We start from the raw sequence: 25,662 nt of genomic DNA, 5'->3' as shown, positions 1-25,662 counted from the left end.
ATCCAGTTCTCAGCTAATGTGCTTGGGAAAGCAGCGGAAGATGGGAGACTGGGATGAAGCTTAGTTCTGGCCCAGCTCTGGCCACTGAGGCCAGCTGGGTAGTGAACCAGCAGAAGGAAGATTGTATTTTTGCCTCTGCCTCTCTGTCACTCCAGTTTTCAAATAAATAAATCTTAAAAATAAATAAAAATGACACATTTACTAAGTAAAATTGTACATATAGAATGTACTATGAATCAACTTCATAAAGTTTACTCATACACATATCAACAATACCTTCTTAAATTTATTAAAGAGCTTACAGGGAAAAACAATAACTATTAAGGCTAGGGAAGCCAGCAACTTAAAGTTAGGTGAAGTAAATGCCTGGAGGATGTCATAGAAAGCAAAACTGAACCTCCATGTTCACAACTAAAGCTGACTAAAGATAAAGCCTTAAAGGCCATTCACAGTGGAGAAACTGACGGAATATAAACTGGTACACATATTGGTACACACTGATGTTAGGGGAAAATACAAATAAAATTGTCCTATTCACATTCTCTCTGTATGACCCTCACAAACGCTACCAGAAAAATTAACCTTGAAGAGAAAGGATTGGGGGTGAGGGGAGAATATAGATCAATCTCACAACTTTAAGCCAGTCTTGATAAAAGTACAGCCTGAATTTTTCTAATAGGCATGAATATCTCTAGTTAAGAATTATTTCAAGGGTCCTGAAATAGGCATGCCCCTAAGACATCAAAAGTAAACTGAAACATATATATATGGAATCTTTCAGATTTATCTTAAAAAAATTTCTGTGGAGAAATTTCTAAGGATAAGAAGCAGCCCAGAAAATAAAAGAACCAACAAGCAAGAGTAGGCACAGTAGGCAAAGTCAGCAGGATGTAAATAATAATATAAATGTTTCATGAACAAAGAAAAAAAAAGGAGTTTTGAAATGTGAATAAAAATTAAGGAGTTAAAAAAAAATGAAAACATGATGAATAAAAATTTGAACTCAGGGGCCAGTGCTGTGGCATAGTAGGCTAAGCCTCTGCCTGTGTCACTGGAATCCTATACATGCAACAGTTCATTTTCCAGCTGTTCCTCTTCCAGTCCAGCTCTCTGCTATGGCCTGGGGAAGCAGTAGAAGATGGCCAAAGTGCTTGGGTCCCTGCTGCCACGAGGGAGACCTGGAAGAAGCTTCCTGACCTGTGCATCAGCACAGCACTGGCCATTGTGTACATCCAAGTAGTGAACCAGTGGATGGAAGACCTTTCTCTGTCTCTCCCTCTCTGTCTGTAACTCTAACTCTCAAATAATAAAAAATAAAATGTTAAATTCAATAAATAAAGTGCTAACTGGTCAAAAACAGGAAAATTGACCTGTGTTTTTAGATATTAAAATATGGTTTTCAGGCCGGTGGTGTGGTGCAGAGGGTAAAGCCGCTGCCTGTGGTGCCGGTATACAATATGGGCGCCAGTTCAAGTACCAGCTGCTCGCTTCCCATCCAGCTGTGCTATAGTAAGTAAAGCCACCACCTGCAGTGCTGGCATCCCATATGGGCTATGGTCCAAGTCCTGGCTGCTCCACTTCCGATCCAGCTCTCTGCTGTGGCCTGGGAAAGCAGCAGAAGACGGCCCAACTGGTCAGGCTTCTGCACCCACATGGGAGACCCGGAAGAAGCTCCTGGCTTCAGATCTGTCCAGTTCCAGCCACTGCAGCCATTCGGAGAGTGAACAAGCAGATGGAAGACATCTCTCTCTGCCTCTGCCTCTGCCTCTCTATAACTTTGCCTTTCAAATAAATAAATAAATCTCTAAAAAAAATTGGTTGACCAGCACCGTGGCTCACTAGGCTAATCTTCCGCCTGTGGCACCGTCACCCCGGGTTCTAGTCCCGTTCGCTCCTCTTCCAGTCCAGCTCTCTGCTGTGGCCCAGAAGTGCAGTGGAGGATGGCCCAAGAGCTTGGGCCCTGCACCCACATGGGAGACCAGGGGAAGCACCTGGCTCCCGGCTTCAGATCAGCATGGTGTGCCAGCCGCAGCACACCGGCCGCGGGGGCCATTGGAGGGTAAACCAACGGAAAAAAGGAAGACCTTTCTCTCTCTCTCTCACTGTTCACGCTGCCTGTCAAAAAAAAAAAAAAAATTGGTTTGCTTCTGAAGAAACAGCTACTGCCAAAGAGAGAGAGATCTACTGGGTCCTAGGAATATTCTTTTTTTTTTAAAGATTTATTTTATTTAAAGTCAAAGTTACACAGAGAGGAGAGGGAAGGAGGAAGGGAGGATGGGAGGAGAGGGAGACAGAGAGAGAGGGAGGGAGGGAGGGAGAGGTCTTCCATCTGTTGGTTCACTCCCCAGATGGCTGCAAGGACCAATCCGAAGCCGGGAGCCAGGAGCTTCCTTCGGGTTTCCCACATGGGTGCAGGGGCCCAAGGACTTGGGCCATCTTCTACTGTTATCCCAGGCCATAGCAGAGAGCTGGATCAGAAGAGGAGCAGTGGGACCAGAACCAGCACCCATACGGGATGCCAGTACTTCAGACCAGGGCCTTAACCCACTGAGCCACAGTGCCAGCCCCCTAGGAATATTCTTGACTTTGATTTAGGAAAGAAGGACTAAGCTGTGAAAGGAATACTAACACACTAAAATGCAGAGGATGGAAAATGTGGAATATCACCACATCTGGCCTACTACCAAATGTTGTAATAAAGTTTTACTAAACACAGCTTGATTCATTGACACATTGTATTTACCTGCTCCTATACCACAAGGTACAGCTAAGTACTTGCAATAGAAACCACAGAACTTACAAAACAAAATATTTACTCTCTAGCCCTTTACTGAAAATGTTTTCCAATTCCTACACTAGTTACATATGAGTAAATTTCAAAAAGCTAGTGGAAAAGTGGAATTTAAAGATAAGTTTATTTTGGTGAAAAAAAAATTTGGAAAGCCACACAGTTTTGTCATAGCACTTTTTCCTTGAACTTCTTTTAACACCTTTATACATCAATTAAATAGTATGTTTTAAAAATTAAAACAATTAAAATACATGACAATAATAAGAATAGTCTGGTCAGAAGGACTAAATTAAACTGTTTTAAGAAATTTGTTAGGGGCTGGCACTGTGGCATACTGGGTAAAATCATGGCCCTGTGGCACTAGCATCCCATATGGGCACCAGTTAAAGTCCTGGCTGCTCCATTTCCAATCCAGCTTCCTGCTAATGCGCCTGGGAAAGTAGCAGAAGATGGCACAAGTGCTCGAGCCACTGTACCCACATAGGAGACCCAGTAGAAGCTCCTGGTTCCTGGCTTCAGACTGGCCTAGCTCTGGCCATTGAGGCTGTGGGGAGCAACTCGGACTAGACTAAGTTACTGGAATTAAGACTTATTCTATGTATCTGCTCTCCCACAATATGGTGCTGAAAGGGAGTAAATAACTTCTACACAGCTGCCTCTTGCCAGCTTGAATGATGAGCTGCAGGAGCTGATCTTGCTCCTGATTGGAGGAGAGCAGTGTGCTCAGCGTGTGGGTAGCAGAGTTGGGATTGGTGGAAGAGGACTATAAAGGAGGAGAGAGACAACATGCACCGGGAACATCCGGAAAACATCTGAGCAGCCCCCGAGAAAGCCGGCCGGCGGTGTGCCGCTCCCTCACGGAAGTGGGGAAAGTGGCAGGGGGAGCCGCCCCTCCACGGAGGTGGAGGGGTTGGCAGCCAACCCGGGAAGGACCAGCAGTAAACCCGGGAAGGGCCGAGCAGGCAAAAGAACAACGCAGGGTTTAGTGTCGTTCCTCCATGAAGAGGGGGAGCGACATAATGGTGCCGTGACTCAGATAGGAAACCTAGGAGGGAAGAAGTGGGAAAATACCGGAGAGAGAGACTAGCAAAGAGCCTAGGGAAAAGCCGGACGGAAAAAGTGCCGGGAGAAATCTAGGGTTGAAAGTGAAAGTGAAAGGAAGAAGAAACAGACTCGGATACGGACTACGGGGGGAAGCTGGGAGAAATCTAAGATTGAAAGCAAAAGTGAAAGCTAGAAGAAACAGACTGGGATACAGACTGATGGGAGAAGCCAGGAGAAATGAGAGAGAAATATTGTTGGAAGAAAAGTTAGGAAACATACCGGGTAGAGAAAAATATGTTAGGGAAAATGAAGCTGCGGGGTAGGCCGAAGCGGAGACGTAAGCTAGGTTGGGATTCGTCAAGTCAGCCCGGGGAGCAAAAGGCGAAAAACTAAAACCAGAAGCGGAGACGTAAGCTAGGTTGGAATCCGTCAGATTAGCCCGGGGAGCAAAAGATGGGAAGCCAAACCGAAAAGCGGAGACGTAAGCTAGGTTGGAATTCGTCAGGTTAGCCCGGGGAACTTAGACTGAAAACTAAACCGAGAAGCGGAAACTTGAGCTAGGCTGTGATTCACGGAAGCCGCCGCACGCAGAGAAAGTGCGCGGGGCACAAGCGGAGAGAGCACACGGGGCGCGAGTAGATAGGAGAGCGTGGGGCTGGCGTGGAGGCCGTGGTGCGGGTGCGAAGGGCGCGGAGACCACGGAGCGCGCGCGAAGCTGGGAAGCCGCGCAGATGAGAGAAGTGTGGGCTGAAGCCGCGCAGAGCCGGGAAGCCGCTGCGGGGCGAGGCTCCGAGAAGCCGCCTCGGGGCGTTTGCCAGGAAGCCGCGGGGATAAGAGAAACAGAAGTATAGAAGTAAAATGAGAGAAATAGGAATGCTGGCAGATAGAAGTAAAATAGGAGAGATAGGAATGCCCGGAGATAGAGAAATGGAGAAAAATAAGGCCTCCCCACAACACGGCAATGAGAGGGCTTGGATTCGGTCTGCCTGATTAGGCGATAAGCACCAGCAGGCAGCTCGAGCAGGGTATGAGCCGCAGGTCACCGAAGACAGGCACGTTATCAACACCAATAAGTCTCCCCACAATATGGCAATGAGAGAGCTTGGATTCGGTCTGTCTGATTAGTAAGGCGATAAACATCTGCAGGCAGAATATCCGCTGCAGGTCACCAAAGATAGGCACGAATCAACATCAATAAGTCTCCCCACAATACAGCATTGAGAGGGCTTGGATTCAGTCTGCCTGATTAGTAAGGCAATAAGCACTTGCAGGCAGCTCGAGCAGAGCATGCACTGCAGGGCACCGAACACAGGCACGCATCAGCGCCTAAAAACCTCCTTACAACATGGCGAAGAGAGGACCCGGATTCAGTTTGCCTGATTGGTAGGGCTTGTAAGCACCTGTGGGCAACTCTAGCAAGCAGAGCAGAGTGTGTGCCACGGGGCACCGAAGACAGGCATGTATCAACGCCAAAAAATAAAAAGAAAGGGGGAACTGTGGGGAGCAACTCGGACTAGACTAAGTTACTGGAATTAAGACTTATTCTATGCATCTGCTCTCCCACAATATGGTGCTGAAAGGGAGTAAACAACTTCTACACAGCTGCCTCTTGCCAGCTTGACTGATGAGCTGCAGGAGCTGATCTTGCTCCTGATTGGAGGAGAGCAGCGTGCTCGGCATGTGGGTAGCAGAGCTGGGATTGGTGGAAGAAGACTATAAAGGAGGAGAGAGACAACATGCACCGGGAACATCCGGATAACATCTGAGCAGCCCCCGAGAGAGCCGGCTGGCAGTGTGCCGCTCCCCCACGGAAGTGGGGAAAGTGGCAGGGGGAGCCGCCCCTCCACGGAGGTGGAGGGGTTGGCAGCCAACCCGGGAAGGACCAGCAGTAAACCCGGGAAGGGCCGAGCAGGCAAAAGAACAACGCAGGGTTTAGTGTCGTTCCTCCATGAAGAGGGGGAGCGACAGAGGCCATTTGGGGAATGAACCAGCAGATGGAATATTTCTCTCTCTCTCTATGCCTCTTCTCTCTCTCTCTCTCTCTCACTTTGCCTTTTGAATAAATAAATAAATCTTTAAAAAAATAAAAATAAAGGAATACAAATCAAGAAGGAAGAAGTCAAACTATCCCTCTTTGCAGACGATATGATTCTGTACTTAGAGGATCCAAAGAACTCTACTAAGAGACTATTGGAACTCATAGAGGAGTTTGGCAAAGTGGCAGGATATAAAATCAATGCACAAAAATCAACAGCCTTTGTATACACAAGCAATGCCATGACTGAGAAAGAGCTGCTAAGATCAATCCCATTCACAATAGCTACAAAAACAATCAGATACCTTGGAATAAACTTAACCAAGGACGTTAAAGATCTCTACGATGAAAACTACAAAACCTTAAAGAAAGAAATAGAAGAGGATACCAAAAAATGGAAAAATCTTCCATGCTCATGGATTGGAAGAATCAACATCATCAAAATGTCCATTCTCCCAAAAGCAATTTATAGATTCAATGCAATCCCAATCAAGATACCAAAGACATTCTTCGCAGATCTAGAAAAAATGATGCTGAAATTCATATGGAGGCACAAGAGACCTCGAATAGCTAAAGCAATCTTGTACAACAAAAACAAAGCCGGAGGCATCACAATACCAGACTTCAGGACATACTACAGGGCAGTTGTAATCAAAACAGCATGGTACTGGTACAGAAACAGATGGATAGACCAATGGAACAGAATTGAAACACCAGAAATCAACCCAAACATCTACAGCCAACTTATATTTGATCAAGGATCTAAAACTAATTCCTGGAGCAAGGACAGTCTATTCAATAAATGCTGCTGGGAAAACTGGATTTCCACGTGCAGAAGCATGAAGCAAGACCCCTACCTTACACCTTACACAAAAATCCACTCAACGTGGATTAAAGACCTAAATCTACGTCCTGACACCATTAAGTTATTAGAGAACATTGGAGAAACCCTTCAAGATATTGGCACAGGCAAAGAATTTCTGGAAAAGACCCGGGAGGCACAGGCAGTCAAAGCCAAAATCAACTATTGGGATTGCATCAAATTGAGAAGTTTCTGTACTGCAAAAGAAACAGTCAGGAGAGTGAAGAGACAACCGACAGAATGGGAAAAAATATTTGCAAACTATGCAACAGATAAAGGGTTAATAACCAGAATCTACAAAGAGATCAAGAAACTCCACAAAAACAAAACCAACAACCCACTTAAGAGATGGGCCAAGGACCTCAATAGACATTTTTCAAAAGAGGAAATCCAAATGGCCAACAGGCACATGAAAAAATGTTCAAGGTCACTAGCAATCAGGGAAATGCAAATCAAAAGCACAATGAGGTTTCACCTCACCCCGGTTAGAATGGCTCACATACAGAAATCTACCAACAACAGATGCTGGCGAGGATGTGGGGAAAAAGGGACACTAACCCACTGTTGGTGGGAATGCAAACTGGTCAAGCCACTATGGAAATCAGTCTGGAGATTCCTCAGAAACCTGAATATAACCCTACCATTCGACCCAGCCATCCCACTCCTTGGAATTTACCCAAAGGAGTTTAAATTGATAAACAAAAAAGCGGTCTGCACCCTAATGTTTATTGCAGCACAATTCACAATAGCCAAGACCTGGAACCAACCTAAATGCCCATCAACGGTAGACTGGATAAAGAAATTATGGGATATGTATTCTTTAGAGTACTATACCGCAGTAAGAAACAACGAAATCCAGTCATTTGCAACAAAATGGAAGAATCTGGAACACATCATGCTGAGTGAAGTAAGCCAGTCCCAAAGGGACAAATACTATATGTTCTCCCTGATCGGTGACAACTGACTGAACACCAAAAAGGAAACCTCCTGAAGTGAAATGGACACTATGAGAAATGGTGACTTGATCAGCATAGCCCTGACTGCTAATGGACAACTTAATACATTATCCCTCATAGTATTTTTTTTTTGTCTGTTCTACTTAATATGACTGGTTTAATTCTGTAATTATCACACAGTTATTCTTAAGTGTTGAAAATTAACTGAAATGTGATCCCTGTTAAACATAAGAGTGGGAATAAGAGAGGGAAGAGATGTATAATTTGGGGCATGCTCGGGCTGACTTGCCCCAATTGGTAGAGTTGGAAACATACCAGGGGATTCCAATTCAATCCCATCAAGGTGGCATGTGCCAATGCCATCTCACTACTCCAAGTGATCAATTTCAGTTCACAATTGATCATAATGAAAGGACTAAGAGTCAAAGGGAGCACATAAACAAGTCTAGTATCTGCTAACACCAACCGATAGAATAAATAAAGGGGAGAGTGATCCAACATGGGAAGTGAGATACTCAGCAGACTCATAGAATGGCGGATGTCCTAAATAGCACTCTGGCCTCAGAATCAGCCCTAAAGGCACTCGGATCTGGCTGAAAAGCCCATGAGAGTATTTCAGGCATGGAAAGCCAAGACACTCTGGCAAAAAGATCTCTGTGAGTGAGATCCCAGTGGAAAGAACAGGTCTTCAAAGAGGGAGGTGCCTTTCTCTGAAGGGAGGAGAGAACCTCCACTTTGACTATGACCGTGTCTAAACAAGATAAGAGTCGGAGAACTCAAGGGGCTTCCATAGCCTTGGAAACTCATAACTGGTGCATAGGGAGATTACTGATGCCATAAACAGGAGTGTCAATTTGTAAAGTCAACAACAGGAGTCACTGTGCACTTACTCCTCATGTAGGATCTCTGTCCTTAACGTGCTGTACACTGAGGCTTAATGCTATAATGAGTACTCAAACAGTATATTTCACTTTGTGTTTCTATGGGGGTGCAAACGACTGAAATCTTTGCTTAATGTACACTAAACTGATCTTCTGTAAAAAAAAAAAAAAAAAAAAAAAGAAAGAAAGAAATTATCAATTCCCAACTTGACTCTCACTGGGATTAAACATGACAATAGGTCTGATCTGATTTCATCATCATTTAAAAAAAAAATCATCTGTTATTTCTCACTTTATGTTTCTGTGTGGGAGCAAACTGCTGAAATACTTACTTAAGGTATACTAAGCTGATCTTCTGTATATTAAGATAATCGAAAATGAATCTTGATGTGAATGGAAGGGGAGAGGGAGTGGGAAAGGGGAGGGTTGTGGGTGGGAGGGACGGTATGGGGGGGGAAGCCATTGTAACACATGAGTCGTACTTTGGAAATTTATATTCATTAAATAAAAGATAAAAAAAAAAGATGGAATGTAGGCACTAAAAAAAAAAATATATGGATATAATATGTGATGTTTAAATCAGAATAAACATAACTATCTCCTAAAAAAAAAAATAAAATAAAATAAAAATAAATGCTGTGTGCAGGAGCATGAACAGATTAATTACATAATTTAATAAATTAAATTAAATATTAAATTGATATTAAATTAAATTTAATAAATTAAATTAAATATAAAAATAACATTTAAATAAATTAAATATGTTGTTAATATTTCTAAGACTGCAATTCACATTGTGGAAGAAATGCTAATGATAGTGAGGGAATGATTAAATACATGGCAGAATAAGAGGAATTAAAGAATATATTATGAAGAATATCATCAAGACAGTAAAAAGACAACCAGTAAGATTGGGAGAAATATATGCAATCATACATCTGAGAAGGATATACTTTCTAGAGTATAAAAAAGAACTCTTATGACTTAACAGGAGAAGGTAAACAACCCAGTGAAAAAACTGGGCAAAAGATTTGAACAGCACTATACTTAACAAGATATATAAGTGGCCACCAAACACATGAAAATATGTTCAACATCATTACAACAACATCGACAACATCAGCATCATCATTAGGGAAATGCAAATCAAAGCCACAATGAGATACTACTTTGTATCTCATGGCTGGAATCAACCAACCATATAAACAGAGAATAGACAATAACAAATTACAACAGGGACATGGAGCAATTAGGATCTTCAGACACTGATGAAGGATTATAAAATAATGCAGACACTTTGGACAATAGTATGGCAATTTCTATCTCACTCAACATTTCCACTCCCAGGAACGTAATTAATAAAAATTAAATCATGCCCATGGAAACCTATAAAGCAATGTTCAGACAAGCCAAAAAGCAGAAATAATCCAAAAGCTCACCAACTGATGACTGTATAAAAAAAGTGGCATACCCACAAATAGAATATTATTCATCCATAAAAGAGTAAAGACTGCTACAATATGCCAAATTAATCAACCTTAATATATTATGATAAGTGAAGGAAACCTTGGTCACAGAAGACCCTATACTACATGATTCCACTCATATGAAATGTATAAAACAGAATTCATAGAGATAGAAGTAGATTAGTGGTTGCCAGAGGATGGTAAGAGGGTGAAAGGAGAGTTACCCCCTAAGGGTATAGCATTTCTTTTTTGAGAGATAAAACTGTTCTAAAACTCTATGGGTCAACAGTTGTACAACACAACAAATATACTAAAATTGCTTAGCTTTACACATCAAAGAGAATTATAGATATGAATTATGTCTGGAAAAACTGTGAGATGTATACAAATGAGTTTTAACAAAAAAAAAGTAAAACTAATTATGATTTTACAAAAAATCATTCCAGGGATTGAAAAGAATGTAGGGAACATTCCATTTCACAAGAGTTTTGAAGCTAGCATACCCTTGATATGCTGCACAGAAGCTTTTGTACATAAGAATACCCAACAGCCAAAAACAAAGAATGAATATGTCAACAATGCTAGACAAAGGAACCTTGCATCAAGCCCTACATCCAATGAACTCTAAACAAGTTCCTCTAAGTCTTATAAATCTATGATTTTATGAAAATGGTATTCATAGCACTAAGGACCAACATTCATTTTCAGCAGTAAAATCATGCTTATTTCTGATAAGAAAACTGGAATTCAAAGAAAATATCAGTACAGAAAAAAAGGAGAAATCAACATCAACAGTGGAATAAAAAAATTGCATAGACAATGTACTTCTCAGTGACAGTAAAAGCATATTTGATGATCTGTATGATATCAGGACTCAAATACATACTTCTAATAATATGAACAAGGCACTGACCTGTTTAGCACAAAAATTTGAGCTATGTTATTAAAATATACATTCATATTACTTACTTTGTGACTTGAAACTTTTCCAAGTACATATATTGTTTGAAATGAATATGTCAAAGTTCAAAAGGTACGAATTTGAAACTGAAACACCATAACAACAGAAATCAAGTACTTCTGGGAGAATCATAACTATTTTCTTTATTTTTTTTGACAGGTAGAGTTGACAGTGAGAGAGAGAGAGACAGAGAGAAAGGTCTTCCTTCCATTGGTTCACCCCCAAAATGGCCGCTACAGCTGGTGCACCACGCCGATCTGAAGCCAGGAGCCACATGCTTCCTCCTGGTCTCCCATGCGGGTGCAGGGCCCAAGCACTTGGGCCACCCTCCACTGCCTTCCTGGGCCACAGCAGAGAGCTGGACTGGAAGAGGAGCATCCGGGACAGAATCCAGCATCCCAAACAGGACTAGAACCCAGAGTGCCAACGCCGCAAGCAGAGGATTAGCCAAGTGAATCACAGGGCCAGCCGAGAATCATAACTTTAACAATTATTTTTGCAAGTTAATTAGAAATCTAGAAATTTATTATGGCTATATAAATAATATATCCATCCAATTATTTATATAAAATATACCCATCTGTAAGTCAAATACACTAAATAAGATGAACTTAATTGTTACCCTTAGTTCAGTCTAACGGAAACAGCCAAAACAAATTTCTTCCCAAGAAAATTTTTCCTACGTTTATGTTACCATACATTGTATATGGTCTTTCATACACAATTTATATTTATATATATGAATATATAACTAGGAATACAAGGTAGATAAATGGCATTAGTTCACCACTTTGTCATAAAAATCTATGAAAAGCCTGATGTACACATACACTGGCATGTTTAAAAAACAACAAAACTAAAAATACCAGTATAAAATATTAACCATAGGAAGAATTATTTTAAATTATACCTTCTTCGAGGATGGGTCGTGGTATGACAAACGGAATCTCCTGCAGAGGCTCCATATACTTGTGACCAGCACTAATAATCTTTATTTGAGGCAAACAGAGAACAAGTGTTCCTGGCATGCTGGTTTGTCCATGGTACCAACTTCTTACTGTTCCAGGAATATCACCGGACACAATTGTACTTGGAGAAGGCAGGCTATCATTTGGAATGAACACACAACAAGACTGTAATTCAAGCTAGAAAAGAAAAGCAGAATTAAAATGTTTGAATCAGACTAAACAAATATCTAACATTTTCCCCAGAATAAATAGGCAAGCAAACAAACAAAATCCTATGAATGTAGTATGTAAGTTATTTTTAGTAAGGAACCTAACAAACACTTGAAAATCTTCTGCTTTCTTGCTATAAACTTGATCAAAAGCCCTAGTGATATGAGATGTAAATATATCTGCCCTTCCAGAGTTCTTTCCAAGAAACAAGATTTAATTAAAAAGTGTGCTGCAGATAAAACAAGGTAGGAAAGTCCTCATTCTTCTGGACTTTATCAGAATTTGTTAACACTTTGACACTTACCAAATAAGGCCTTAGAACTGACTAGTATCTTACAGCTTCTATTTTAAAAAGAGGTTGGGGGTAGGAGGCTATTTTTATGTGAAATTGGCTCTCATTTTTTTTTACAATTTAAAATATGAAAAAAAGATGTTTAAAACATTCAGTTTATAGCACTAAACAACCATTAAAGAACATGTTTATATTACATCTTTTAACACCTATATACAATGACTCAAGTATTGTGAATAAACAGATACACAGTAGTATGAAAAATCAGAAGACAAAAATCACAGCATTATTTCTTCTTTTATCATTATTAAAATTATCACCTAGATAGTAATTTCACATTAAATTTTTATGTTCAACTGTTCCCAGTATTGTTACTTAAGTTGCCAGGACCTTAAAGGGGTAAGATAAAACTAAGTTAAGTCCAAACCAAATACTGAATTCAATATGAGTTCTTAATTCAAAAGCAATGTAGATTAAAATCTGTTAGTCTTACTTGGCTCTTACAAATATCTGGTTATTAAATTTCCACAATTAGTAAACTTGAATTATTTTTTCCTCCCCAGATACAGAATTATTTTTTAAAACAAATATAAACTAGTACCTGTTGACTTTCTATGATCTTGGCATACAAAGATATTAATCTGAAGGTGTGATAATTTTTTTTTCCTTTATAAATGCTTGGACATCTTAGGAAACTACATTAGCAAAGAGATTTTTGTGAGAATTTTATAAAACTACAGCTTAAGATAATACTCCTTTTCATGGGGGTAATATACTCCTTAGTGAGAACAGATGACAAGTAACAGGTTTGGAATTCCTTGATATGATGAAAATTTCACCAACCTATTGATAGGCAAAACTGTCTTTGTTTCACATTTCTGGGCTTAGACAAACTAATGAACTCAGTGAAGAAAAATGTAAGTAAAATTCTGTATAAATAAATGTGTTGGTTCACGACATATGAGCTCATTTTTTTTAGTTCTAGAATTTTATTTTGCAGCTTAGAAAATTTAAGTATGTGTTTAAGTAGTTGATGGATCTAAGATCAAAACATTTTTCATTTATTCTAGAATTCGAAGTTTATATTGTCTTAGATACAATTATACCTTTAAATATTTAATATAATTTGTTCACGGTCTTTAATAGACCAATTTAAGGTGGTATATTAACAGCATATTCTACTCTATTAAATCAGGTTGAAATATCATATGATGAAGAGGCAGTATTTCATATTTCATGTAGAGGTTGATACTAGGCTGAAAAATGCTTTGACATGAGAGGTATTAGGTATAAAAAGCTGCCACAAATATTTAAATATGCCCTTAGAAACAAATTCAAATTGTACCAGAATAACAAAACATACTTTGATTCCACTAATTCAAAAATCAAATTTTTCATCAAGTTTAAACAATCTGAGCAATGAATACAAAATCAATAATATACTGGCATGACATGTATAACACCACCCAAAGAAATGCTTTCTAAAACATGATATATGTTCTGAGGATGCCTTTAATGATAAGAATTAAAACATATACTTAACCCAAATTACTGAAAAATATTATAATGTTACATCTATTATATACACTAAAGCTATCACATAAATCTTTTTACTTTTAAAATAACTGCTACAAATGTATGTCTAAAATTGTGGTTTTAATGTAAAATGTTGAGTGATTTATATTACTGAATACAAATCTGAAGCAGTAAATTTTACATTAATGTAAGGATCTGACAATCCAAGGGAAAGAAAATGAAGTAATCTGCCAGTAAGAAGTCCTCAAGCTGGGGGTCAGATCATGTTCATGGAAACCATCTGGTTGGGACCCTCTGAGCCACACCAAACACAAATGATCTTTTAAAAAAATATCCTATTCATTAATGCATCACAGCTGCACTGAGTGTTACTTCATTTTTCCATGGCAACATCTTTTCTGTTTCAAGGATCCTGTTTCAGTTTTGGTAGCAACGTGTTCTTTTGCCAATATTGAACACATTCATGTGTTAAAGAGAAGGGATTATTACAAATTCTTGAAGTAGAACCACCTCTATTTTCATTCCCATTTTGCCAAGGGCTACATATCTAAGTATTATATACTGAAGATAAACCCGTAAACTAAAAATAATTTGGTATTCCTAGTTTAATAGACCAAATAATTGCCATGCATTTTTCTGAAGTTTCAACTTTATGTGTTCTTACAGTGCACATACACCCAAACAAACACTCTTGTATATTCCTAACCCTACCTGAGAGGTTTGGCAAACAGACTGCTCTGATTTATGTGCTCTTTAATTCTGATAACAATTCATTTAAAAACAAAGAAAGATTTCTCTTACACATTATTCTAAAACTAGTCATTATGCACTGCCCATCCTAAACAGCACTTTATATACAAACTCTGTCAAACACTGTACCATATTTCTTGCCTTTTGAAATAATAATCCAATAAGCAACATATTTCTTTATTTAAACTTGAAACATGTTATCATTATAATTTGCAAAACTTCTATAGAATGAAATAATGTACCATGTGTGAATATATTTTATTCTTCAGTAAACAATTTCAAATAAAAAACAAAAGCAAAGAAATATCGTAGGTTGCATTTCATTATTTTTTCCTTTTTTTATTCATACATTCTTTAATATCTACCATGAACTCAGCTGAAAGTTTGGAGTACAGAAACAAAAGACATAGTTCCAGCCCTAAAAAGCTTAAAATATTTTTCAATATTAAAATCCTTATAAAATTTTCCCAGAATAAAAGCTATATAAAGTAAAACACTTTGTCTAGCTTATTCACTCTGTAGTCTTAGTACATGAACTAGTACGTACTAGGTATTTAATAAACAATTGTTATATAAGTGAAAACAATTATTTTTATTAGCATCAGATACTGATGCTTCATACCGATGTTTTATACAAGTATAAAACAGTTCTCTCTATAGCAGCATCCTATAAGGGTAATTATAATTAATAAAACTGAATTGTTGGTTAGATGTGTTCTACTCCAGCTGTGGGATCTTTTTTAATCTTTTATGGCTTCAGTTGCATCATCTTTAAAGAGTAAAGTCATTAACAGAATGAAGGTTTTACATAGTATATGCCACCTCAATGTTTGCTAAATAAGTCAATAACAAACACCACACATCTACTGTATGTCAGATTCAACATATTCACTTCCATAGATTTATAAAAGATAGTCAACAGTGCATTTTTAATGCAATTGCTTATGGTTAAACCATGTACTACATAGGGATCACAAAAATACAATATTCCAACTGCACTACAACAAATACATAAACTATAGCCCTAATAACTGCTGTCCGATTTTATAACTTTTCAATGCATTGCGAAAATACATTGGATATCTTCATATATAGAAATATAAATATATCCAATTAAGGGCCTGAAATTAAAAATTTCAGAAATGAACCTTGGTTTCTTCTTTTCTAGAGGTTATAAATCTCATCTTCTCCATAAAAAGTTGTCAAGCAGAAAACATGAAAAAAAAATTCCTAAATCTGAATTACTGTGAAATGGTTATCACTTGTTCAGTATCTGTAGACAAGCATGTTGGCCTGTGTGCATAATTTGTAAGCATTAAATAAAACAACTTAATTTTATAATTAAAGTGACTGACAGTTGATCCATCTGTCCTGACACATCTAGCCCTAAATTTATTCCTAAAGTTAAACTAGAGTTCACTGGATATCAGGACATCAAACAATACGATTTAATTTTCTAAGAGAGAAAATTCTATAGGTCTTGCTTAATCAGCTTATGGTGCTTTTGACACTAGACTGACACTTATCAAAATCCAACAGAATGTGGGAAGCAGCCCCACTACAGTAGTAACAAATCATTATTAGCAAAAGGGATACCAGGACAGTTGCAGTAAAAATTTTAAAGTCCATTAGATTATACTGTCTACTTAGAACACTTCAGAGATTATCAAATACCAACCAACTTACCGAACAATATAGGACATGTCATAGGATGCAATACAAACATTAGTGTAAATGGGGGAAAAAAGACAAAAACCTGAATTAGGCAGAAAACTAGGGCAATATTCTCCTTTCTTAGTGAATTCCATGCCTCAGTATTTCTCTTTATCAACTGCATGACATTACCAAATAAATGCTTCTAGATAAAATATAAAATAAAATTTAAAAAGTTTTTAAAATATGACTTTCTGAAATACAATACATTGAGAAAACTGCAAAGAATCAGTCATAACGACCTGTTGTTAAAATACTCAAAATAAAGCTCATACATGAAAAGAAAAATAATCTTAAGACTGCATGCAGATTTATAAAATTATCCATTCTAACAGAAGAAGAAAGGTCTTTTTTCTTATTAAAAAACAAATCAGGGGGCCAGCACTGTGGTATAGTAGGCTGAGCCTACACCGTGGCACCAGCATAACATACAGGTGCCGGTTCGTGCCCTGGCTGCTTCTCTTCTGATCTAATTCTCTGCTTATGGCCTGGGAAAGCAATGGAAGATGACCCACATGCTTGGGTCCCTGCAACCACCTGGGAGACCCAGAAGAAACTCCTGGCCCCTTTGGATTGGCCCAGCTCTGGCCAATGTGGCCTTCTGGGGAATCAACCAACAGTTGGAAGATCTCTCTCTAACTCTGCCTCTCAAAAAATAAATAAAATCTTTTAAAAAATCAGTTATAGCAAATGTTGTTTATATATTTAGGCAATGTACGTCTTTCTATCCTAAGTAAAAAAGAGGACAAGCTTAGCAAATACCACCTTTGGCTCCAAAAATCAACTTTCCAGAAAATCTGATTCCCAACACATTTACTTGCTCAAACATCTACTAAAAGAATTATCTTCTGATGACTCAAAGTTATGATGCTCTGCTTTGTCTGATGACAACTTCATAGTTTTCTATTTTATATGTTAGTTCATAAAACATCTTGGGAAACGGACAATAGTTTTAAAAAAAACCTCAGAATTTTAGAGCCTAGATTTTCTTATTCTTTTTTTAAAGCTTTTATTTAATGAATACAATTTTCATAGGTACAACTTTAGGAACATAGTGTTTTTTTGCCCCCAACCTACCCTCCCTTCCCCACTCCTGTCTCACTTCCTACTCCCTCTCCCATCACATTTTTCTTTAAGATTCATTTTTAATTCCAACTCTATACTAAGTAAGGATTTCAACAGTTTGAACACATACACACACACTGTAAAAAGTACTGTCTGAGAACAAGTTTTGCAGTTAATTTTCATAGTACAACTCAGTACGGACAGAGGTTCCACATGAAGAATGAGTGTATAGTGACTTCTGTTGTTAATTTATCAATTAACACTCTTATTTATGACCTCAGTGATCACCTGAGCTGCCAAGGCTATGGAAGCCTTTTGTGATCGCAGACTTCGTCAGTATTCAGACAAGGCCATAAGCAAAGTGGAAAAGTAGAAGTTCTCTCCTCCCTTCATAGAAAAGCACATCCTTCATGGTTGGCCCCTTCTTTCTACTGGGGTCCTCATTCACACAGATCCTTCATGTAGGATATTTTTGTCACAGTGTCTTGGCTTTCCATGTCTGCATTGTAGAGCCTAGATTTTAATTTTTTTTTCTTTTGACAGGCAGAGTTAGACAGTGAGAGAGAGAATCAGAGAGAAAGGTCTTCCTTTTTCCGTTGGTTCACCCCCAAAGTGGCCGCTACGGCCGGCGCGCTGCACCAATCCAAAGCCAGGAGCCAGGTGCTGCCTCCTGGTCTCCCATGCGGGCGCAGGGCCCAAGGACTTGGGCCATCCTCCACTGCACTCTCGAGCCACAGCAGAGAGCTGGACTGGAAGAGGAGCAACCAGGACAGAATCTGGCGCCCCAACCAGGAGAGAACCTGGGGTGCCTATTTAATCTATTTGATAAAATTTGCAGGACACATTAACCTCTGGAAATGTTTAAATATATGTGCTGCCGAAGCAAGCACGGGCAATGCTTAAATATACAATATGTTCAACACAGGGCTAAGACTACAGTAAGGCAAGCACAATACCCAGGTCATATTCAAGATAACCTAACAAGGATAAACATGTATCATTTAGTATTTCTGTAATTATATGTATATTTTTACTCTGCATGCTTACAAAAAATAACAAAATAAACTGCACACTTATAAATGGTGAGGGAGATAAACTGTGTTATGTATACTTTATCACAATTAAAAAGAAAAGGATGAGAAGCACCATCATATCTACTTATAATTAATTTAGTACATATAAGATTAAGTTCATTAAGACACTAGCATTATTAAAAAAAAAACAACACAGGAATGTTACAATTGGAAGTAACCTTAAACATTACATAATCTAATCATTACATACTACTGATGAGCCAAGTAAAGCCCATAGTTAACATTCAGAATTGTATACTACTGACTACTGGCTCCTCAAAATTCCACACACGCTTGGCTTCAACTCCTACATTTCTGACCACTGCCTTACAATTTCCTGATTGTAAACTCATTTTGGTTCCAAGTACATTTACTTAAATGTGTTTGGAAATGGTAGTCTCTTGATCCACTGCTCTTTTACCTTTACATGGTTTTTTGAATGACTCATTCTCCTGCTTTTAACCATGTGCAAATGACTTTCAATATTATAAATCTACTCTTTCTTAAAAAGAAGTTTTCCTTAAACTCCAGGTATGAATATATTACTCTCTAACAGATATCTGAATATCTCACAGGTATTTCGAATACAATGTGTAAATTCAAAGTCCCTATTTGCTTCTAGACTGAAAAGCTGCTTCTCCCTTCATCTAATGGTATTGTTTATCTACCCAATCTGCCTCAGCCAGAAAAACCACTAATTATCAAGTGTTGCTGATTTTACCCCACTAATTTAAGGACCAATGTCCAACCTGGCTTACTGTCTAGTGTTTGGAAACCATTTTTCCATATAAGAACCTAAAAAAATCTGGGGTCTGTTACTTCAGCCTGACAAGAAGGGGACATTCTCCAGTGTATCTTTAAAAATAAAAAAAGATTTCTTTCTTTCTTTATTTGAAAGGCAGAGTTACAGAGAAAGGAAGAGACAAAGAGCAAGAGAATCTTCCATTTGCTGATCCAATCACCAAATGGCTGAGGTGGCCAGGCTGGGCCAGGCTGGAGCCAGGAGACTGGAACTTCAGCTGGATCTCCCACATGAGTGCAGGGTTCTAAGTACTTGGGGTATCCCTCTGTTGCTTTCCCCAAGTACGTTAGCAAGGAGTCTCCAGTTTTTCTTATGTTGTGGAATACCGATGTGCCTAAATATTTGCTTATACATACTATATTTTAGATACCACTTGCAATCTTACATTAGAATACAATGGCCCTTCTATATCAAGAAGAATAAATCCCTTAGATAAAATGGTGGAGGTATCTGCATGTAACCTATGCAGTTCTCCTGTATACTTAAACTTATCTCTAGGTTACTTATAATACCCAACAAAACGTCAATACTATCAAAACAGTTTTATGCTGCGTTGTTTACATGGGTGATTGAATCCAGAAATGCAGAACCTGTGGATATAAAAAGTAGACTTCATTTTCCCAGAGTTGTCAAATAATCATATAACCTACTATTTACTATCTTTCATGACCTTTTTTATAGGACATCTCAAAATTATACCAAGGGGGCCAGTACTGTGACACAGCAGGTTAAACCATAGCCTGCAGTGTCAGCATTCCATATGGGCACCAGTTCATGTCTGGCTTCTGCATTCCAGCTCCCTGATAACATGCTTAAGAAAGCAGCAGAAGATGGCCCAAGTTTCTGGGCCCCTGCACCCATGTGGGAAACCCAGAGGAAGCTTCTCTGGCTATGGCCAGGCACATTCCTGGCCCTTTTGGCCATCTGCATAGTCAACCAGCGAATGGAAGATCTCTGTCTCTCCTTCTCTCTTAACTCTACCTTTCAAATAAATAAATATTTTTAAAAAATTATATCACGGCTGGCGCCACGGCTCACTAGCCTAATCCTCCGCCTTGCGGCGCCGGCACACCGGGTTCTAGTCCCGGTCGGGGCGCTGGATTCTGTCCCAGTTGTCCCTCTTCCAGGTCAGCTCTCTGCTGTGGCCAGGGAGTACAGTGGAGGATGGCCCAAGTCCTTGGGCCCTGCACCCCATGGGAGACCAGGAGAAGCACCTGGCTCCTGCCTTCAGATCAGCGTGGTGCGCCGGCCGCGGCGGCCATTGGAGGGTGAACCAACGGCAAAAGGAAGACCTTTCTCTCTGTCTCTCTCACTGTCCACTCTGCCTGTCAAAAAAAAATTATATCAAAAAAGAGAAACTATACCACATTATTCAGGCAAGATGGCAGAATAGGAAGGGAGCACACTGATAATCCGGGGAGAGACAGTTTAATAAAAGTGGAAATACTGCAGGTTCAAGGAAGAGTAGGGGAGGAAACAGCAGAAGAAACTCTTCCGGAACGCGTGATTCACAGTGGACCTGCGTGGAGAGCGTGGGAGCCCACAGTTCGGGACACCAGTGGCAGACTCAACACACCAGCGGTGGAACGTGAGGTGAGCCGAACCTCAATAGCCCGAGACACCGGCAGGCAAGCGGAGAGAGGAGACTAGAGGGAACGACCCCCGGGGTGGGGAAAGTTCACCAGGCAAACTAGAAGAGAGAGAGAGAGAGAGAGAAAAAAGGTGACTGGTACGGACACGGGTTTCTCTCTCTCCACTCACCTCTCAAGGGCGAGCAAGACAAAGAGCAGGCGCTATCTTGGACATACGTCATGAGCAGAGCGACCTCAGGTCTGCACCGGCCCTGAGCCTAGCAGAAAAACCTGACTCTGGGCGGGACCAATTAACAGGAGATTAGGATCTAGTAAATTTGTGGTGCTACTGAACTGAGACTGTGAAAAAAGAGACGGTGGGGGAGAGAACTCACAGAATTCACATGAGTACTCTCCAGAGACGCTACAATTCCGTAACTTTGGCAACCCAGTGGGAGACTGAAGGAGAATTTGAGCCCACTCTGAGGGCCAAACAGATTCCCTGTGTGGTCCTTGGGAAAGAGCTTCTGATCTCTGGCTCCTGTGGGTATATCATTTGCCTGCTAACTACCTCCAACTTCATTCAGCTGTGTGGAATTACTTCCCTTTTGAATCAAAAAAAGAAAGAAAGAGAGAGAGAGAAAGATCTACCACGCCTAACCTGGGAGTGTCACCTTTGGCACACCAAACAGAGCTCTCAGGTCACACCCATCTCAAGCCCTAAGGCTCCATCAAAAACAGACAGTCCACTTAATCTAGAGTCATAGAATAACAAGAAAAAGCACCACAGTGAAGAAACCAAATATCTCCAATATGCCAAATAACAAACGCAAAAACCGAGGTAATAAAAACAAGGAAGTCACCATGACGCCCCCAAATGAAAAAGACACCCCAATTCAAGATTATGAAGATGATGATATAGAAGAAATGCAAGAAGCAGATCTCAAAAAATTGATAAGAACATTAAGAAGTTCTCAAAAACAAATTCTTGAACTACAGAAATCCTTAATGGACAAGATAAAAAAATCTCTCTCATGAAAATGAAATATTAAGGAGGAATCAAAATGAAACGAAACAACTAGTACAACAGGAAACTGTGATAGTGATGAGAAATCATAATGAAGTGAAGAATTCAATAGATCAAATGAAAAACACAATAGAGAGCCTTACAACCAGAATGGGAGAAGCAGAAGAGAGAATAACGGACTTAGAAGACAGAGAACAGGAAAGGATACAGTCAGACCAAAGAAAAGAAGAGGAAATCAGAAATCTAAAACATATTGTCAGGAATCTTCAGGATACTATTAAAAAACCCAACATTCGGGTTCTAGGAGTTCCTGAAGGCATGGAGAGGGAGAAAGGATTAGAAGGCCTTTTTAGTGAGATATTAGCAGAAAATTTCCCAGGTTTGGAGAAGGACAGAGAAATCCTAGTACAGGAAGCTCACAGAACCCCTAATAAACACGACCAAAAGAGATCCTCACCACGACACATTGTAATTAAACTCTCCACAGTGAAACATAAAGAAAAGATCCTCAAATGTGCAAGAGACAAACGTCAGATTACTCTCAGAGGATCTCCAATCAGACTCACAGCTGACTTCTCATCAGAAACTCTACAAGCTAGGAGGGAATGGCGAGATATAGCCCAGGTACTAAGAGAGAACAACTGCCAGCCCAGAATATTATATCCTGCAAAGCTATCATTTGTGAATGAAGGTGAAATAAAGACTTTTCATAGCAAACAGAAATTGAAAGAATTTGTCGCCACTCGACCAGCCCTGCAAAAGATGCTTAAAGATGTGTTACACACAGAAACACAGAAACACGGTCATCAATATGAAAGAAGGTAAAGGAAGGAAACCTCACAGCAAAAGATCACAGGGAATTCAAAGCATATATTAGAACTTATCTTTGGCAAATGGCAGGGCAAAGTTACCCCTTATCATTAGTCACATTGAACGTGAATGGCCTGAACTGTCCAGTTAAAAGACACCGATTGGCTGATTGGGTTAAGGAACAAAACCCATCTATTTGCTGCTTACAAGAAACACATCTTTCCAACAAAGATCCATACAGACTGAAAGTGAAAGGCTGGAAAAAGATATACCATGCCAACAGAAATGAAAAAAGAGCGGGCGTAGCCATCTTAATATCGGACAACATAAACTTTACCACAAAAACCGTTAAGAGAGACAAAGAGGGACACTATATAATGATTAAGGGATCAATACAACAAGAAGATATAACAATTATCAATGTATATGCACCTAACTACAGGGCACCAGTTTAACTAAAAGATTTGTTAAGGGACTTAAAGGGAGACTTAGACCCCAATACAATAGTACTGGGGGACTTCAATACTCCACTCTCAGAAAAAGACAGATCAACAGGACAGAAGATCAACAAGGATACAGTAGATTTAAACGACACTATAGCCCAAATGGATCTAACAGATATCTACAGAACTTTCAATCCTACAGCTAAAGATTTTACATTCTTCTCAGCAGTACATGGAACCTTCTCTAGGATTGACCACATACTAGGCCATAAAGCAAGTCTCAGCAAATTCAAAAGAATTAGAATCATACCATGCAGCTTCTCAGACCATAAAGGAATGAAGTTGGAAATTAGCAACTCAGGAATCCCTAGAGCATACACAAACACATGGAGATTGAACAACATGCTCCTGAATGAACAATGGGTCATAGAAGAAATTAAAAGAGAAATCAAAAATTTTAAGGAAGTAAATGAGGATAACAGCACACATACCAAAACTTATGGGACGCAGCAAAAGCAGTGTTAAGAGGAAAGTTTATATCAATAGGTGCCTACATCAAGAAATTGGAAAGGCACCAAATAGATGAGCTTTCAATTCACCTCAAGGATCTAGAAAACCTACAGCAAACCAGACCCAAATCTAGTAGGAGAAGAGAAATAATTACAATCAGAGAAGACTATTGGAACTCATAGAAGATTTTGGCAAAGTAGCAGGGTATAAAATCAATGCACAAAAATCAACAGCCTTTGTATACACAGACAATGCCATGGCTGAGGAAGAACTTCTAAGATCAATCCCATTCACAATAGCTACAAAAACAATCAAATACCTTGGAATAAACTTAACCAAGGACGTTAAAGATCTCTACGATGAAAATTACAAAACCTTAAAGAAAGAAATAGAAGAGGATACCAAGAAATGGAAAAATCTTCCATGCTTATGGATTGGAAGAATCAATATCATCAAAATGTCCATTCTCCCAAAAGCAATTTATAGACTCAATGAAATACCAATCAAGATACCGAAGACCTTCTTCTCAAATCTGGAAAAAATGGTGCTGAAATTTATATGGAGACACAAGAGACCTCGAATAGCTAAAGCAATCTTGTACAACAAAAACAAAGCCGGAGGCATCACAATATCAGATTTCAGGACATACTACAGGGCAGTTGTAATCAAAACAGCATGGTACTGGTACAGAAACAGATGGATAGACCAATGGAACAGAATTGAAACACCAGAAATCAACCCAAACATCTACAGCCAACTTATATTTGATCAAGGATCTAAAACCAATTCCTGGAGCAAGGACAGTCTATTCAATAAATGCTGCTGGGAAAACTGGATTTCCACGTGCAGAAGCATGAAGCAAGACCCCTACCTTACACCTTACACAAAAATCCACTCAACATGGATTAAAGACCTAAATCTACGACCTGACACCATCAAGTTATTAGAGAATATCGGAGAAACCCTTCAAGATATTGGCACAGGCAAAGACTTCTTGGAAAAGACCCGGGAGGCACAGGCAGTCAAAGCCAAAATCAACTATTGGGATTGCATCAAATTGAGAAGTTTCTGTACTGCAAAAGAAACAGTCAGGAGAGTGAAGAGACAACCGACAGAATGGGAAAAAATATTTGCAAACTATGCAACAGATAAAGGGTTAATAACCAGAATCTACAAAGAGATCAAGAAACTCCACAAAAACAAAACCAACAACCCACTTAAGAGATGGGCCAAGGACCTCAATAGATATTTTTCAAAAGAGGAAATCCAAATGGCCAACAGGCACATGAAAAAATGTTCAAGGTCACTAGCAATCAGGGAAATGCAAATCAAAACCACAATGAGGTTTCACCTCACCCCAGTTAGAATGGCTCACATACAGAAATCTACCAACAACAGATGCTGGCGAGGATGTGGGGAAAAAGGACACTAACCCACTGTTGGTGGGAATGCAAACTGGTCAAGCCACTATGGAAGTCAGTCTGGAGATTCCTCAGAAACCTGAATATAGCCCTACCGTTCGACCCAGCCATCCCACTCCTTGGAATTTATCCAAAGGAATTTAAATTGGCAAACAAAAAAGCGGTCTGCACCCTAATGTTTATTGCAGCACAATTCACAATAGCCAAGACCTGGAACCAACCTAAATGCCCATCAACGGTAGACTGGATAAAGAAATTATGGGATATGTACTCTTTAGAATACTATACTGCAGTAAGAAACAACGAAATCCAGTCATTTGCAACAAAATGGAGGAATCTGGAACACATCATGCTGAGTGAAATAAGCCAGTCCTAAAGGGACAAATACCATATGTCCTCCCTGATTGGTGACAACTGACTGAACACCAAAAAGGAAACCTGTTGAAGTGAAATGGACACTATGAGAAACAGTGAC

The 25,662-nt window shown here is 39.4% G+C and overlaps 1 protein-coding gene across 21 annotated transcripts in view; it reads right to left on the bottom strand.

Annotated features, from left to right (window-relative positions):
• Nucleotides 1-25,662, bottom strand: part of VPS13B (vacuolar protein sorting 13 homolog B) — a 779,033-nt gene that overhangs the window by 408,848 nt on the left and 344,523 nt on the right. For all 21 annotated transcript variants that reach the window (XM_089336373.1, XM_089336374.1, XM_051844658.3 and 18 more), the window contains one exon: nt 11,907-12,141. In XM_089336373.1, the coding sequence (XP_089192499.1) occupies nt 11,907-12,141 (235 nt within the window). The remainder of the gene's footprint in view (nt 1-11,906; nt 12,142-25,662) is intronic.

The sequence above is a fragment of the Oryctolagus cuniculus genome, chromosome 6 (genome assembly GCF_051225735.1).
Source record: "Oryctolagus cuniculus isolate XC-2025 breed Fujian yellow rabbit chromosome 6, ASM5122573v1, whole genome shotgun sequence".
Classification (NCBI taxonomy): Eukaryota; Metazoa; Chordata; class Mammalia; order Lagomorpha; family Leporidae; genus Oryctolagus; species Oryctolagus cuniculus.
The sequence above is the reverse complement of the archived record's forward strand: the minus strand, read 5'-3'. Positions and strand labels throughout refer to the sequence as shown.